Source organism: Tripterygium wilfordii, chromosome 15 (genome assembly GCF_013401445.1).
Source record: "Tripterygium wilfordii isolate XIE 37 chromosome 15, ASM1340144v1, whole genome shotgun sequence".
Lineage (NCBI taxonomy): Eukaryota > Viridiplantae > Streptophyta > Magnoliopsida > Celastrales > Celastraceae > Tripterygium > Tripterygium wilfordii.
Genome location: NC_052246.1, coordinates 13413502 through 13429854, shown reverse-complemented (window position 1 = coordinate 13429854; position 16353 = coordinate 13413502). Strand labels below are relative to the sequence as shown.

Below are 16353 nucleotides of genomic sequence, written 5' to 3'. Positions count from 1 at the left end.
ATATAAAATTGTATACGTCAATCTCAACGTTCGGGATAACTGAGACAAAAAATTGTGGGATTCGTAAGACAATTGTTTTTAAAATTGCGCACTCCAAACTCTCCCCTCCTATTCTCTCTCCTCCCTCGCTTCCAGAGGCGAAGCTACGATATAGTGAGGGGGCAACTGACCCCCTTAAATTTTTTTATAACCTTTAGTATAAACAAATTTACATAAAGACCCCCTAAATATATAGTAAACTACAAAAAGACCACCCTAAATTTGTCCCACCCCACCTCATGGCCTTTGGATCTCCAAAGATTATTATTGACCATTGGATTTGTCTACAAAAAATAAGGCATAATTAATAAATAACCCAAAAAAATTAATTGATATAATAACAGATAACCCAAATATTTTTTTAACTTTTGAAGATATAATTAATAGATAACTCAACAAAAATTCCAGGGGCACTGCCCCAAGACCCCCACTTAGCTTTGCTCACCCCGACATGAAATCTTTTGTCTGCCTTTGCGACCCCCTCATGTGATGAGCTAGCTTCGCCCTTGCTTGCTTCTATCATCTCCTCCAGGTTTCTCTTCCCTCTATCCTCTCTATTCTCTTGGGTAAAATATTAATGTAATATTGAAATGGAAGATGCAATTGGAGTGGTGATCTTCTAAAATAATTTTTTTGGGTTAAAATAGGGGAAACCAATGTACCAAACAAAATGGGATACATGTTTAGAGATTTTATTATACTAAATTTCATTAGTACAAAAGTCAATGAAAAAAATTTAATATTCTTAATTGAGGGCATTTATTCAATATATTAGATATATTAGTACAAATGTATGGTTATCCGAATTAATCACAATTTTTTAATGGTAGTTTATTTTTTACATGCAATGACAAGGAAAATGAAAAATAAATCCCAAATGCATTTTTTTAGACCAGTTGACGGTGGTTGGGATGGAAAAAAACTGACCCGAGCACTATTCGTAGGGTACTCGATCCGTTCGGATAAATCCAAAAATCAATCTTCTAGGTTTGAAAACGGTTTTAGTTTTAATTTGCACATAGCTTTGAGTCGATTTTGGTTTCTGATGCTGAGTTTAAGATACCCAATTTTTTTAATAAAAAATTTATTTATACCAGTAGTAAAATATATCTTACTAATATATTATAAAAATTAAGTGAATTATAGAAATAATATTCTAAATCATAATATATATATATATATATATATATATATATATATATATATATATATATATATATATATATATAAGTACACTCTTATAATTATAAACTATAACATGATAAATCATATTAAATAAAACCACAATAGAATGATAGATTTTGTTATAATAACATGATAAATCAAAATATATTAAAAAAATAGATTATGTTATAATTTTTTGTCTATAACAAATCATATTGTTTTGTTGATGACTTTAATTTACATGTTGTTGACTAGTTGCTTGATTTTTTTTTTTTTGAGAAGAAGACTTGTTTGATATTTTTAATTTGTTGTAACATTGTTTTAGATTATAGATTATGTTATTTTGTTCTATATTAATGCATGACTCGGATTTCAGGTTCAGGTTTGGTACAGGGTAGGATTCGGATTTCTGGATTTGGAAACAATTATTCAATCATTTACAAAGAAAATAAAAAAAAATAAAAGTTAAATGATAAACGATTATGGAATATTTTTGCTTTTGGAAATTTAAATGGTATTTTAAACTATTTTGGTATAGTGTATCTTAAATGGAAACGGTATTTTAGTATATGATATCTTAAATGGAAACTGTTTTGATATTTTATAATTGGAAGGATACCCGATCATTTACCATCTCTAGACGGTGGTATATTTTCTGATTTAAGAAAAATTTAAATTACGTCAATGCGAATATGGGACCCATGATCCACGTTTGGCTGTAGGGCCTTCCTGTGAAATAAGCGGCAAGATAGGGGTAGGTAGTTAAGCGAAGTGAGAGACGTTAATGATTCAAATATTCAGAACGCTTTTTCTCATGCTATATAAATGACGTCTCTACCGCCGCGAGCAGTCCTCATCGTCCTCTTCTCCAAAGCCTGCAATTCGCTCCATTGTTGATTTATCCGCTATCGAATCACTACAAAGGTCCTTTTTGCTACTCTCCATTTGTGTGTTTGGTTTTGAGTTCTCTACTTGTTTGTAGTTGTTTGCTCGGAAGTTTACATATGCGTTTGTTATGTTTGGTTTGCAGTATGAAGTTTGATGTAGATTCTGATTTTGTTATGAATTATAGGTCTAAATTTGGTTGCTGTTTAGGGTTTTCTTGGTCTCTTTAGGACCTTGTATAGTTTGGCTTGGGCAAAGTTGTTCTTGCGAATTTTGGGTCAGATTATTAGTGTTGCAGCTCCTATTTTTTCTAGGGTTTTAGCCGACTCCATTAATGGTTAAATTTTTGTTCTAAAGGTTAAATTGATTTTATTATTTTCTGAGATGTCCAATGAGTGTTCTTCTTTTCTTATCCTCGGAGTATTGATTTGTTTTGTTTAGTTGTTTGTATCTTACAAGACTTGTGACTCTGATTAGGTTAAAAATCTGATGGAATTGGCGGCTTTCACTTATCATATTGTTTTGATATAGGGTTCAGCGATGTGGTCTGATTAAGTTTTTGCCATTGAAGTTGTTCTATACGCGCCAGATAATGAATATCATTTCTTTCAGTTTGCCTACTTAATTTTTCATGGAAAGCTAATAATCAATTTGTAGTGCATGATCACTCCACGAATTGCTTCATACGTAGGTTTTATTTTGTGTTCCTTCATCTTAATGTATGTTTAGGAGCTTAAGATGACAGGTGCAGTTATTCAATTTTTAGTTTTTTCTTTTCTCTAACATAGATGAAAGGTGAATACTGCTAGTTCCTGATAACAGGAGCAGGGGATTTGACTCTATGTTTCCTCATGTGCTCAGGATTCATGGCAACCAATGAGGAAATGGAGGTTAATGAGGGGAATGATCTTGTAGTGCCTCTATTGCAGCCTCCAGACAATGTTGCTATTGACATCCCTGAGCTAGTTAAGAACAAGGATAAGAAAACAAGGACAGTCAAGTTCAAAGTTGGCAATATCAACTGTGCAGCTTGTGTAACATCCATAGAATCAGCAGTCAGAAAGCTTACTGGGGTTGAAAGCATTGCAGTGTCGCCCCTTCAAGGCCAGGCTGTTATTAAGTATATAACAGAGCTTATTGGTGTATGTGTAAACAAACTTCTGTAAATCTCTTGCATTTTCCTTTTGGAGATAATATCTATATTCTATCATATTGAAATTGTGAGATTACGCTGTACATCAGCACTCTTTTCCGACCTTCCTTCACTCTTATTCTTTTCATTTGACATCTGGGGTAACTTAATGAATTTATTTCGTATCTCTCTCTTTTACAGTGAGTGTGTTCATCCATGTGTGTGTCTGTGTGCATATATGCACTTGGAAAAAATTCAAATTCTCACAGTTTTGAACACAAATGTGTGGTCACATTGGTTGCAATATCTATTTTGTTTTGTTATTTTGCAGACAATGGACTTGTGGTTTCTCATATGTTGTGACTATTTTCTTTGTAATTTTTCTACTTATCATTCAGTGTTTGGAGACCAGGAAAATTTACGGTCTAATTTCATTTCAGGCAGAAAAAATTAAGGAAACTATAGAGGATGATGGTTTTCCAGTTGATGGGTTTCCAGAGCCAGATATTGCCGTATGCGGGCTTAGGATTAAAGGAATGACTTGCACCAACTGCTCTGAGTCTGTTGAACATGCCCTTCAAAGGGCTGATGGAGTAAAAAAAGCAGTGGTTGGCCTAGCTCTTGAAGAGGCTAGGGTCCACTTTGATCCAAACCTCACTGATGTTAATCACATAATTGAAGCTGTGGAAGATGCTGGATTTGGAGCTGAACTTATCGGCTCCGAGAATGAAGTCAACAAAGTGCATCTGAAGGTTGAAGGAGCTGATAATCCAAAAGATATGGCCATCATTCAGAGCTCCCTTGAGTCAGCTCTGGGCGTGGATCATGTTGAAATCGACTTGGATGATCATAAGGTAACTGTCTCATATGACCCTGACCTCACTGGCCCTAGATCTCTCATATGCCGCATCCAAGAAGCTGGTAGCAGCCCTAAATCTTTCCATGCAAGCTTATACATACCACCGGGACGAAGAGAAACTGAGAGGCATCATGTAATTGATATGTATAAAAACCAGTTCTACTTGAGCTGCCTATTCACGGTACCAGTTTTTATGTTCTCCATGGTGCTTCCAATGGTTCCTCCTTTTGGAAAGTGGTTAGAGCACAAGATTTACAAAATGCTTACGGTTGGCCTTCTACTAAGATGGATCTTTTGCACGCCAGTGCAGTTCATTATTGGTCGAAGGTAACTATTTTCTTCCTTGAAATTTGTCTTAGGTTTATGATTAATTTCTAAAACTTACAAAACAATGGTCCCAAAGAGAGATATCAGTATGTGGACATCTATTCTCGTTAATTATTTTGATCTGAATATCATTGTTAGGTTTTATTTGGGATCATACCAAGCATTGAGAAGAAAATCTGCCAATATGGATGTACTTGTGGCTTTGGGGACCAATGCTGCTTATTTTTACTCTGTGTATATAGCAGTTAAGTCAATGACTTCTGATGCATTTGAAGGGCAAGATTTTTTTGAGACCAGTGCAATGCTGATATCTCTTATTCTCTTGGGGAAATATTTAGAGATTGTGGCCAAAGGGAAGACATCAGATGCATTGGCGAAGTTGACAAAACTTGCCCCTGATACAGCTTATCTATTAACTGTAGATGGCGATGGAAATGTCATCCTAGAGACGGAAATCAGCACTAAATTGATACAAAGGAATGATATAATTAAGATTGTTCCCGGAGCAACAATTCCTGTTGATGGCATTGTTATAACTGGTCAAAGCTATGTGAATGAGAGTATGATTACAGGAGAATCAAGGCCCATCGAGAAAAAGCCTGATGACAAGGTAATACTTGTATTGTATTATTTCTGATCTATGTGACGGTTGCCTACTGGTAAGAAAATTCCTCTGTTCTGTCAGTTTTGTTTGCTGCACATTGATTGCCCTTCCTCTCCTTTTTCATTTTACTCGCTACAAAATTTTTTTCAAAAGAAAGACTTAGTTGAGCAGATGAATGCTACTAATTTTAATTTTTTGTTCTAGTCTCATGTCAGGCTGCTGATTTTGACAGGTTATTGGTGGGACTGTTAATGAAAATGGATGTATACTGGTTAAGGCTACCCACGTTGGGTCTGAGACTGCACTTTCCCAAATTGTTCAACTTGTGGAAGCTGCTCAGCTTGCCAAGGCACCTATTCAGAAGCTGGCTGACCAAATTTCAAAGTTTTTTGTTCCCATTGTGAGTTTTTTTGTTCACGTCCAACATTATGCCTCTACTTATTTGTCATATTCTCAATTTGATTCTCTGATTGGAGAGAAGAAAATATTCTTTTGAGCGTTTTGTTTTTTCAAGTATTTCAAATTCTTATGATGAGATTCAAAACAGGAACTAGATTACGTGGCTTTAACCTCGCTGTCAGCCTTATTGATGCTAGTTTTAGGGATTTGGATGTTCCTCTTCCCTTATGATTGTTTCTTTATATTTTTCTACCTGGTAATGGAGTTGGAGCATTTAATTTGAACTTAATCGAATTAATAAGCTTATTTTAGGTGAAATACTAATTAATAAACTTTGAAGCAAATAGGAAGGAATACATGGGTCTGGAGCTTAACAATTAACACATCAATGATCCATGGGTGAAGCTACTTAAGCTTACTTCTTGAGAACATTTCAGTTTTTTGAGCTCGAATTGCCTGATGATTTTGATTTCCTCACAAGTTACAATGGCAAGGGGGAAAATCCTGAAAATTTTTATGAGCATTTGATGTTTTTGATGAAATGAAGTTTATGAGTAAGATTAAAGGCAAAATTCAGATTTCAGGGATATGCCTTTTTTCCGAGAAGTATCTTCTGCAATATTGTAGAATGGGGAGTTCTATTCTGACGGGAAAAGCACTCGTAATTTAGCCAAAAATATGAATTTCAAAAATGTTTTTCAATGCATTTCTTATTATTTGGTGGTCGTACAATTTAGCTATTTACAATTATGAGTCATGTCAATTGTTAATTTTTCCTTTGTAACAGTTGCATTTTGATTGCTCTTGGCCTCTTGGGGTAACTAATCATGTTAACTGATCCAATGTCAGGTCGTTTTTACTGCATTTATGACATGGTTGGGTTGGTTTATTACTGGAGTTGTCGGTATTTACCCCAAACACTGGATACCAAAAGATATGGATGACTTTGAACTTGCACTGCAGTTTGGTATCTCGGTTCTTGTGGTTGCTTGCCCCTGTGCTCTGGGACTAGCAACCCCAACTGCAGTCATGGTTGCTACTGGGAAAGGTGCTTCTGAAGGGGTGCTTATCAAAGGAGGAAATGCACTTGAAAAGGCTCACAAGGTAAGGCTACAGTTCTCAAAATCAGTGAGAGAGGCTCAATATATTGGGCCATGTCTGGTCGAACACAAAAATACTTTGAAAGACTCTTCTTGTCTTTGGTTCTCACAAAGTGGCAAGTGGGCCACATTTAATAGTTAATACTACGTTACATATTTTATCATCAGAAAATTATTGAACGAAGTTTTCAATTTCCATGGGTAGGAAGTTACATCCTTATCATATTTCTATGTCAGATATATTTTTTTTCAGAAATGATCTGGCTCTCTAAGTTTCACCTTCTCTAGCATAACCATATACACTGTTTACATGACAAATTGCCATGCTGTGGCAAAAGAATTTCCAACTGTTGTCATAGACAATATTCCCTCTAGTGTATTTAGTCGAAATTATATATGAAATTCTTTAAAAATCTTGGCAGATTTTCCTATTGGATATAGCTTGGCATCCGGATACATTCATTGTTTTATAAGAGTTTTTTAATATGAAGTTGTTTCTGGCTTAGAGTAATTGCTATTGTAAGAAATGGTTTCCCAATAAGTTTCCTAGCTATTCATTTTTTACTGAATCCCCCATTCCCGCTCTGCAACTACACAAATGGCATCCACGTCATAGGCTGAAAGCATTTTTTGTTACAATTTTCCACGGGCTGTAACTTAATCAGAATTCGTATTCTTTTTCTGAACCTACAGGTGAAAACAGTGGTCTTTGATAAGACAGGGACATTGACGATTGGGAAACCAGTGGTAGTTAGTGTCATGCTATTTTCAAGTGTTTCAATGGGACAATTTTGGGAAATGGCTTCTGCTGTAGAGGTAGCCTGAATATTTTAGATGAAGTTAATCTTCAGAAGGATTCAGAAACCTTTTGGTTAAAGCTAATTATTGAGTTTTATACTTCTTAATGATCAGGCGAACAGTGAACATCCTATAGCTAGAGCTGTGGTGGATTATGCTAAGGGACTGCGCCAGAAGCTTGAATCTCTAAATGAGTATGTCAAAGAAGCCAAGGACTTTGAGGTGCATCCTGGAGCGGGAGTGTCTGGAAAAGTAGGTGATGTAATTGTTTCTGTTGGGAACAAGAGATTCATGCAGGCTTGTAACATCTCTATTGGTCCTGCGACGGAGGATTATATTTCAGAGCATGAACAATTGGCTCAAACCTGTGTGTTAGTTGCTATTGATGGACATATTGCTGGAGCTTTTGCTGTAACTGATCCAGTGAAGCCTGAGGCTGGACGTGTCATATCTTTCATTCGCTCAATGGGCATCTCAACCATTATGGCAACTGGTGATAACTGGGCTACTGCAACTGCCATAGCAAAAGAGGTTGGAATTGAGAATGTGATTGCCGAGACAGATCCACTGGGAAAAGCTGATAAGATCAGAGCTCTACAGGTATGCTTACTCTGAACCTTTGTTGTACTTATCCAACATGAATATGAATCTCCAATATGCCAGTCGGAGAGATCTGGGTTGGTGGTGGAGTGGAAACAAGTATGAAGGTTTATATTCTTTTTGATAGTTCAAATAGAGAAAGAACTTTGGAGACTAGATGGAATAATTGAAAAAAATGAAGACGACCCCTTACCATGTAATTTGGTCATGGAACATTTGAAGATTTTCAATCAACCATACATGAATAAGCTATTACACCATAACATAATCTCCTCTAAAATTCACCCCGTTGGGAAAGCTCAGGATTAGCGTCCCTTGATCAATATGATGAATTTTTTAGGATATCACTCCGAGCTTCAAGCTCGTTACTATGCTTGCCTGCCAGTTATTTACTTTGAATTGAATATGATGAATTTATGAGCCTTACAGTGTTAAAAGAACCGATTAAGATGAGTTTGTTTGATTAATTTTATTGAAATTTGATGGTAGATGAAAGGTATGACCGTTGCTATGGTGGGAGATGGAATAAATGACTCACCAGCCTTAGCTGCAGCAGATGTTGGCATGGCAATTGGTGCTGGCACTGATATCGCTATTGAATCAGCTGATATAGTTCTTATGAAAAGCAACTTGGAAGATGTAGTAACAGCCATAGATCTGTCTGGAAAGACCATTTTCCGAATTCGGCTAAACTACATCTGGGCCCTTGGCTATAACCTGCTTGGTGTTCCTGTTGCTGCTGGAATCTTATACCCTTTCACTGGAATTCGGCTTCCTCCTTGGCTTGCTGGAGCTTGCATGGCTGCTTCTTCCCTCAGCGTCGTCTGTTCTTCTCTTTTATTGCAGTCTTACAAGAAGCCTTTGAGTGTTCAAGATTCCAAGACTGTATGACTCTTGGGATCACAGTTTTGTTCGCAGCAGAACTCGTTGCTTGGCCATTCTCCTCTGACTCGTTGCGGCATCTCTTTTTTCTTTACATGGATAGGTTGACGTTATGGCTTGATTTCTTCTTGGCCTTACCATAATAATGGGTCAAAAGGCGGAAATAAAAGATTTTAACCCTTATATAGCAATAAAAGCAAGACATGTAGGCGAATTGTCTAATCAAATTCCTATTGAAATAAGATCCACACAAGGAAAAATATTTGTCACTTGTTGGTTATTAGGGACAACTGGAAAATATTCGATTCAAAATATGATTTTTAATTTCTGAATTAATAGATGTTTGTTAAAATGAGTGGTGATGCCATACGTAAAATAAATAAAAGACTCGTATAAAGGTAGAGAAATAAAGTTTTTGCACGTTTCTATTATACGCATATATTCATACATCTCGATCGGAAAAACAAAATTAGAAAAAAAACTGAATGCTTTGATTTATTTCTTAAAAAAAACAAAAATGAAATAAAAGACTAAACATAAATCATAGAACGAAATCCTCTGAGACTCGCTCAAAAAAAAAAAAAAGAAGAGGAATCTCATGCCTAAGATATATCAAAGCTTTGGATTTGGCATGGGCTTACCCGTTTAGGGTGTTAGGAGGTGTTTGAGGCGTTCGGGACCGTTGGTACATTCCCTAACACCTCCCAACACCCTAAACGGGCAAGCCGAGTTATTTTAATAATTTTATAATGAAAAATTATATCATAATGTTTTGATTTGTGCACGTGTCCATTTATGATCGTTAGGCTAACGAGAAGATTTTTCTATTTCACATGAACTGATGGAAGTTTCTGCGCGCCATATTCCATTCCATACAGGAAAATTCTCCACAGCCACAAACATAGAAAATTCAGAAGTTCAAATTTTGACGCACAGACTGCATCTTTATAATGAAAAATTATATCATAATGTTTTGATTTGTGCACGTGTCCATTTATGATCGTTAGGCTAACGAGAAGATTTTTCTATTTCACATGAACTGATGGAAGTTTCTGTGCGCCATATTCCATTCCATACAGGAAAATTCTCCACAGCCACAAACATAGAAAATTCAGAAGTTCAAATTTTGACGCAAAGACTGCATCTTTATTTTATTCGCATTTGGTGGTGGAGACTCGGAACTCGAAAAGCCTTGTCCTAGCTTTGTCCTCCATTTCATCCCCGCCATTCACAAGCGAAAAAGGGTACTCTCTCTTTCCATCTCTAACAAAAAATTCTACTTTTATTTATTTATTTATGTCTATATTTGTTCGGTAGGTCTTTTGGTGATGTGTGTTTCTGGGTCGCTATTAATTCGGGTTTTGAACAAGTTTTTTGCTTTGAACTCTTCTTGCATTTCTTATAAACCCATTTCAGGTCTCCCTCACATACTTCTCTTTTTGAGATCCTTTTTGTTTTTTTTTTTATTCTTTCAACTCTTTATTCAAAAGGTTAGTTTGATCTACATCTTCTTTTCCTGTTTATTACTGAGATCCTGGTTCGTTTGTTTGGTTTATTGTACTGTGCTTATGCTCTTTTTTGCTTTTACTGGTATGTTTGTGTAGCAATACGTATATGTGTGGTTATGGTTGGCTCATGTGGTGAAACTGCAATCATTTTCTTTTTTCCTTTGGAAATGAAATCGCATTTCATCATAAATTTGGTGAATTGCTTTATTCAATATCCTAAAAGAAAGTACAGAAGAGTTGTGATCCTTAAAAGGGGAAAATTTTTTAGGTTTGAGCCCATTGTGATTGCTTTGCAAAGGCACATAAGAGTTTCTCCTTTCATTATGTCAGTGCGGGCATCGTTTATGGGCAGGCATGAGGGTGCTATGCCCAATTTTTCATCCATGTTCTTGTTGGAGCAATTTGGAAATTGTTTTATTGATTTTACTGTGGTGTTCTCATCCTCAGCATCTTCTGCTCTTGTTTTGTGGTTGGGCAGCAAATTGGTGGTGGGGATTGCCACGATTGATTTAAATTATAATTAAGATCTTTTGATCTGTCGGCCAGGTCGACTTGGCTGGTTAATAGAGTCTGGGACAGATCTTACACTTGAATTGTTAATTTCCCTTCTTAATATACTGTTTATTTCAACCTGGTCCACTTTCTTTATTGATACTCATCAATCGATTGTTTATTAGCTTTTGTTTCTGTAATTGGAGCATCTTTTGTTCCTCAAAACTATCAATTGATGTCTGCTTATTCATGTTCCCTTGCAGGAAAATAAGTACTGATTAAATTGCTACGCTTTTCTATTCCCATAGTTTCTTCTCTTTTACTGGTTGTCCAAGTCAGTTTTTGCTTTGATTTCAACCTGGTGGAAGTATTGCTATGCTAAGGCCTTACTTTGACATCTTGATTCAGGGAAAGAAACTGTTAGCTTTAAGGGTAGTTGCATATTCGCATAATGTTGGCCTGCACTCAAAATACTGTATCTATGTTTCACCATCTCTATGTCCCTTACTCATGCAATTGAATAAATATAATGGGTTCAAGAAAAGAGATCTAATGAGCGATGCTAGTGTTCTGTGCGTGAAGTTCTGGTGACTTTGGCATTCTTACAATAAAAATATTGGTATGGCCTGCAGGGTTTTCTGTTTGTAAATCCTGATGGCTGATAAGCACCAGCATCCATCCATTGTTCAAAAGGTGGCTGGTCAGCTCCAGCTTGGTTCTAGTCTTTCCCAAGATTTTCAGAACCGCCATGGGTCCTTTCAAAGGCCTGCTTTGCATCAGAGGCATTTTGCATATGCAAATTACACAAATGCGGGATTGCAGTATCCCATGAGACAGGCATGTCAAGCCACCCCTGATCTGTCATTGGTTGCTTCAACTGCCTCACCTGTTTTTGTCCACGCCCCAGCAGAGAAAGGCTTTGCCGGCTTTGCTATTGATTTTCTCATGGGTGGAGTTTCTGCTGCTGTGTCCAAAACCGCTGCAGCTCCAATAGAGCGTGTAAAGCTCTTGATCCAAAATCAGGATGAGATGATCAAGACTGGACGTTTGTCTGAACCTTACAAAGGGATTGGAGATTGCTTTGGCCGAACCATTAAAGAGGAGGGGTTTGTATCATTGTGGAGGGGAAACACTGTCAATGTCATCCGTTATTTCCCCACTCAGGTTCGTTTTTCTTCTAGGATATAGATCATCACCCTGTTTTCGTTTTATTTTCTAGCTTCGTGCCTAGCTCATTAGCCACTCATCTCCTTCCCAGGCCTTGAACTTTGCATTCAAGGATTACTTTAAGAGGCTGTTCAATTTCAAGAAGGACCGTGATGGTTACTGGAAGTGGTTTGCTGGTAACTTGGCTTCCGGTGGTGCTGCTGGTGCTTCTTCCCTATTATTTGTCTACTCCTTGGATTATGCCCGAACACGTCTTGCAAATGATGCCAAGGCTGCAAAGAAGGGAGGAGAGAGGCAATTTAATGGCTTGGTTGATGTCTATAGGAAGACTCTCAAGTCCGATGGTATTGCTGGGCTTTACCGTGGATTTAATGTTTCCCTTGTAGGCATCATAGTGTACCGTGGCCTATACTTTGGGATGTACGATTCCTTAAAGCCAGTTGTTTTGACCGGAAAGTTGCAGGTTAGTGGATTCCAGTGCATCACACTATCTGTACTATGGCATTTGATGTGTTCCTCACCTTATGTTATTTGAAGGATTTCTGTTTTGTCTCTTAAACCAATTGTTTGGATGGTTACAGGATAGCTTCTTTGCTAGCTTTGCTCTTGGTTGGGTTATCACCAACGGTGCTGGTGTTGCTTCATACCCTCTTGATACTGTTCGTAGAAGATTGATGATGACATCAGGTGAAGCTGTGAAGTACAAAAGCTCATTTGATGCATTCTCTCAGATTGTTAAGAATGAGGGTGCCAAGTCCCTCTTCAAGGGTGCTGGTGCAAACATCCTCCGTGCAGTAGCCAGTGCTGGTGTGCTTGCGGGCTATGACAAGCTTCAGTTGATCGTGTTCGGGAAGAAGTATGGTTCTGGTGGAGCCTGATCAGAATCCGCATATGTTTGTTTCCACTTCATATATCTATAGATAGTGATGAAAAGTTTTGGGTTTATTTCTAATAAGGTTATTCAGGGTAATTCTTTGAGCAGTTAAATTTGGAGTGATTATATCTCCTGAACATTATTGTATCATCTTTTCTTGGGCACATGTTGCTATTCCACATAATTGAATTTCGGTTTATCCTCGATTGTGGATTTACCTCTTCTCAATTTATTGTTGAATATATGCTTTTGTTGGGACTGAGCTTCCTTATATTGATTTTTCATGTCATATTAGCAATTTGATTGTTCGAACAGTTGAAAATCTGTTTGAGTTTGCATATTGGAACAATTTTCAACTTTAGTTCTCTAGTTGGAACGTTAACATTTGGTGATCGAGTTGAACATGGTCAACTCTTTCAGCGACCAAATTTCGCATTACCCCTAATAAAAGCATTGCAGTTGAGCGAGGCATTCAATTTACCAATAAACTCCATAAATACTGCCTGTAAGCATCTTGGTCTGCTTCTGGGCATAGATTTGTATTTTGTCACACTCCCAATCTGAGCAGATTTACAATTGCTTACTTCAGTTAATAAGACAAATGGATTTATAGGTATGAATTTCAGCCATTGCTTGCTTCAGAGATGACTTTCTTCCGGGCTTTGAAGTTGAAAATGAAGCTCTTATCTGTATTGGAGGTGTTGACGCACAAAACTTCTACAATACAGTGACTGCAGTTTCCAACAATACTGGCACATCTCCGACTTGATGTGCTGCCTATAAGCTGTAAATTTCAGATGATTTTTCATCTCTAAGCTCTTATCTCTAATGGGCTTATTGATGTTGCTGTGTGGACGATGCCTTTATTTTGGGGTTTTGAAGTCTTCATCTCAAAACAAAATAAAGCCCTACAGAGAAGCAAAGAAACTCTCAGACGAAGTGGCCGTATTCATTCTTCGATGGAAAAGAAGTACAGCTGCAACTCCATTAGTTCTAACCAGGTCTATAACTTATCAATCCTTCAAATAGATTTTTCTTGCCTTCCTCCGTTTATTCCGAGCTCATTACTACATGGATGTTTTCCCAGGATATGACTGATGAAGTATCAGCCTTGAAGTTTGTTTGTTTATATCATCAAGTCGCGTTTGGTCACATGGTGCTGGAACTTGTACGTACGTCTTCCCCGCTCTTAATATATATTATATATGGACTGTGGCTCCAGTTCTTGTCGCAAGTGGTGGCTGAGAGGCAGCAAAGAGGGGAGGTAATCAGCAATTTTATTCATAGCAGCATGCCGCTGGAAGAACTTTAAAGACGTAATTTATTCCTCTAATATGAACTCGGTGTTCTACTGCAACAGAATTTTATATCATCGCGCGGTTTGTTCATCAGATTGCAAAGAATCAGATTAGAAACAGACAGGATAGCATATAATTCAATGCACTCGATCTATAAATGTAACAAGATCACTTTTGCTTGGGTCAAAAGGAAAGGAGACAGATTGTCATCAATATTTAGCCGAACATAATCTTTCTTTCCTATGACAAATACACTAACCTTACAAAAAAAGCATGCTCGAATGGAATAATTTGCCCATCAATCCTCATCTATGGTACATGTTTTTGAATGATTGTCGAAATAATTAAAGAGGGTTGTGGAACCTATGGAACAAACAGCATCTCCCCGCGAGCTTATTATAAGAAGCTCCACAATATATATAAGTTGTACCAAACAGGCTCTAAGTCATGAGTAGGCAAATTTGTCCTGCTTGAGTATGGCTTTCGAATAGACAGGGTATGAGCATGCGTACCATCAGTGTGAGTAGATGAGGTGATATGATTTTTGTTGTGTTAGTGAGTCAATAATTTGATGTCCTCTGCATGTGCTGGGCTTTTTATGGAAGTGGGGTTGGGACTAGCATGCGGGTATTGGACCCCATGGAACACACATTTTCTTTTCTGGATCCTGACTGAACACAGCTATTGAACCCTGAAGCTTGAGCCAAGCTAGCTAGCTAGCTAGAGTCCTATCTTTTGAACTTAGGCTCATATCTTTTGTCTATCAACTTCGATTGTCAAGTAATGTTTGCTCTTGCTGCAATATATGCAAAGATGTTTGGATTAGGCCACAAGAATCACGATGGTCTACTTTTAACAAGAGCATAGACAGAAGGAATATTATGATGCATCCTTGCTTGCACGCTAGGTTTTCTGTTCTCATTCATTCATTCATTCTTCAGATTCTCAATTATTCATGCCTCACTCATTCTCTCACCCACATGCCTGACAGCCTTTGCACTTTTGGGGTCCATCTCACTCAACAACAACAACAACAAAAAAATATCATCCACCTTTAATTCTTGATGTCTTGGACTTTGGCTGCTGCTGCTGCTGCTTACAGCTTACATTTCCATGGATGCTAATTAAAAGGCTAAACAACAGGAGATTGAGATTGTGTGAAATTCATGTGGCCTAGCCAGCCTCTTGTTCCAGAATGGTTCTTGAAAGTTTCAATGATATGATTGCTCAAGTAAGTAAGTAACTACTACATCTTATCCTAATAAACTTACAACTCAAGTTTAATTTAAAGACTATAAAATATTACTATTTGTTTGATTGATAAACAAATGAAATCCTTGAACTCTATGCACCACATGGTAGCTAGGAGACCTAATTGCACACTTCTCCTATTAATGGATCTTTATAAGAAAGCATAGCTTGTTAGGCAAACCATTACAGAATCATGAGATTTCTTTTGCAATCAAAAAAAAAAATCCATTCATTGAAATTATCCTTTTTGCATTAGAAACAAATTCTTCCGGCCAAACCATATCAACTCGGGAGGTCATGAGTTCGATTCTTATTACGCACTGAACTTTGATCCAACTTACTCTGTCTTGAGGTGGACAACGTATGTTTACGTGTGGGCCTAACAACTCGAGTTTTGACCCATATCGAATATACAAAAAAGAAAAGTTTGTATGGCATTATTTTCTGTTACCAAAAAAAGATCCTTCCATTCACTTTTTTTTTAATCTTCTTTGATTCGACTATCTTTACACTTTTTGTTTCGTTTAGTTTTATTGTAAAGATTATTCTGATACAGTGATTCTCCACCTAAGAAGCCTTTAAAACAATGCTGACTCATCGAAAATAATTTTATCTATAATAGATATAATTCCAGCTAGGCTAATTATATATTCAGGACTGTTATATTTTCTTTAGGTTGATTCCCAACCAAAACTGACACCAACTTCCCCCTCGAGGGTCGGATGGTTTTGGTGATCTCCTTCCAACCCATGAAACCAAATGTTCCATTTTCTCCAAAACAAGCCAACCACTAGATCAAGATGGATTTATTCTTGAACATAGGCCCCATGCCCCCAATTTTTTTGATTTTGTTAGGTGACTAACTATTAATCCATGTTATTCAGGACAAGTCTAAAAAATATTATAGAATGTAGAATTATAATTCGGAAAGAAATTCTAAAATTAAAATAGATATATTTGTATTAGATATTCAA

The 16353-nt window shown here is 37.0% G+C and overlaps 2 protein-coding genes across 4 annotated transcripts; both read left to right on the top strand.

Moving 5' to 3' along the window:
- The first annotated feature begins 2922 nt into the window (after window positions 1-2922).
- LOC120016913 (copper-transporting ATPase HMA4-like) lies at window positions 2923-9072 on the top strand. The gene is made up of 8 exons (XM_038869890.1): window positions 2923-3230; window positions 3661-4406; window positions 4545-5016; window positions 5243-5410; window positions 6259-6513; window positions 7203-7325; window positions 7422-7907; window positions 8397-9072. Exons 1-8 carry the CDS (start codon window positions 2940-2942, stop codon window positions 8796-8798), a joined length of 2943 nt encoding a protein of 980 aa, XP_038725818.1. The 5' UTR covers window positions 2923-2939; the 3' UTR covers window positions 8799-9072.
- An 806-nt stretch (window positions 9073-9878) lies between these two features.
- LOC120016914 (ADP,ATP carrier protein, mitochondrial-like) lies at window positions 9879-13101 on the top strand. Of its 3 annotated transcripts, none has more exons than XM_038869891.1 (4): window positions 9879-10033; window positions 11422-11953; window positions 12048-12419; window positions 12538-13101. In XM_038869891.1, the coding sequence occupies exons 2-4, from the start codon at window positions 11444-11446 to the stop codon at window positions 12832-12834; spliced, it is 1179 nt and encodes a 392-aa protein (XP_038725819.1). In that variant the 5' UTR covers window positions 9879-10033; window positions 11422-11443; the 3' UTR covers window positions 12835-13101. The 3 variants fall into 3 exon arrangements, with proteins under 3 accessions (XP_038725819.1, XP_038725820.1, XP_038725821.1); XM_038869892.1 differs by lacking the exon at window positions 9879-10033 and adding an exon at window positions 10112-10279; XM_038869893.1 differs by lacking the exon at window positions 9879-10033 and adding an exon at window positions 10116-10205.
- The last annotated feature ends 3252 nt before the right edge of the window (window positions 13102-16353 follow it).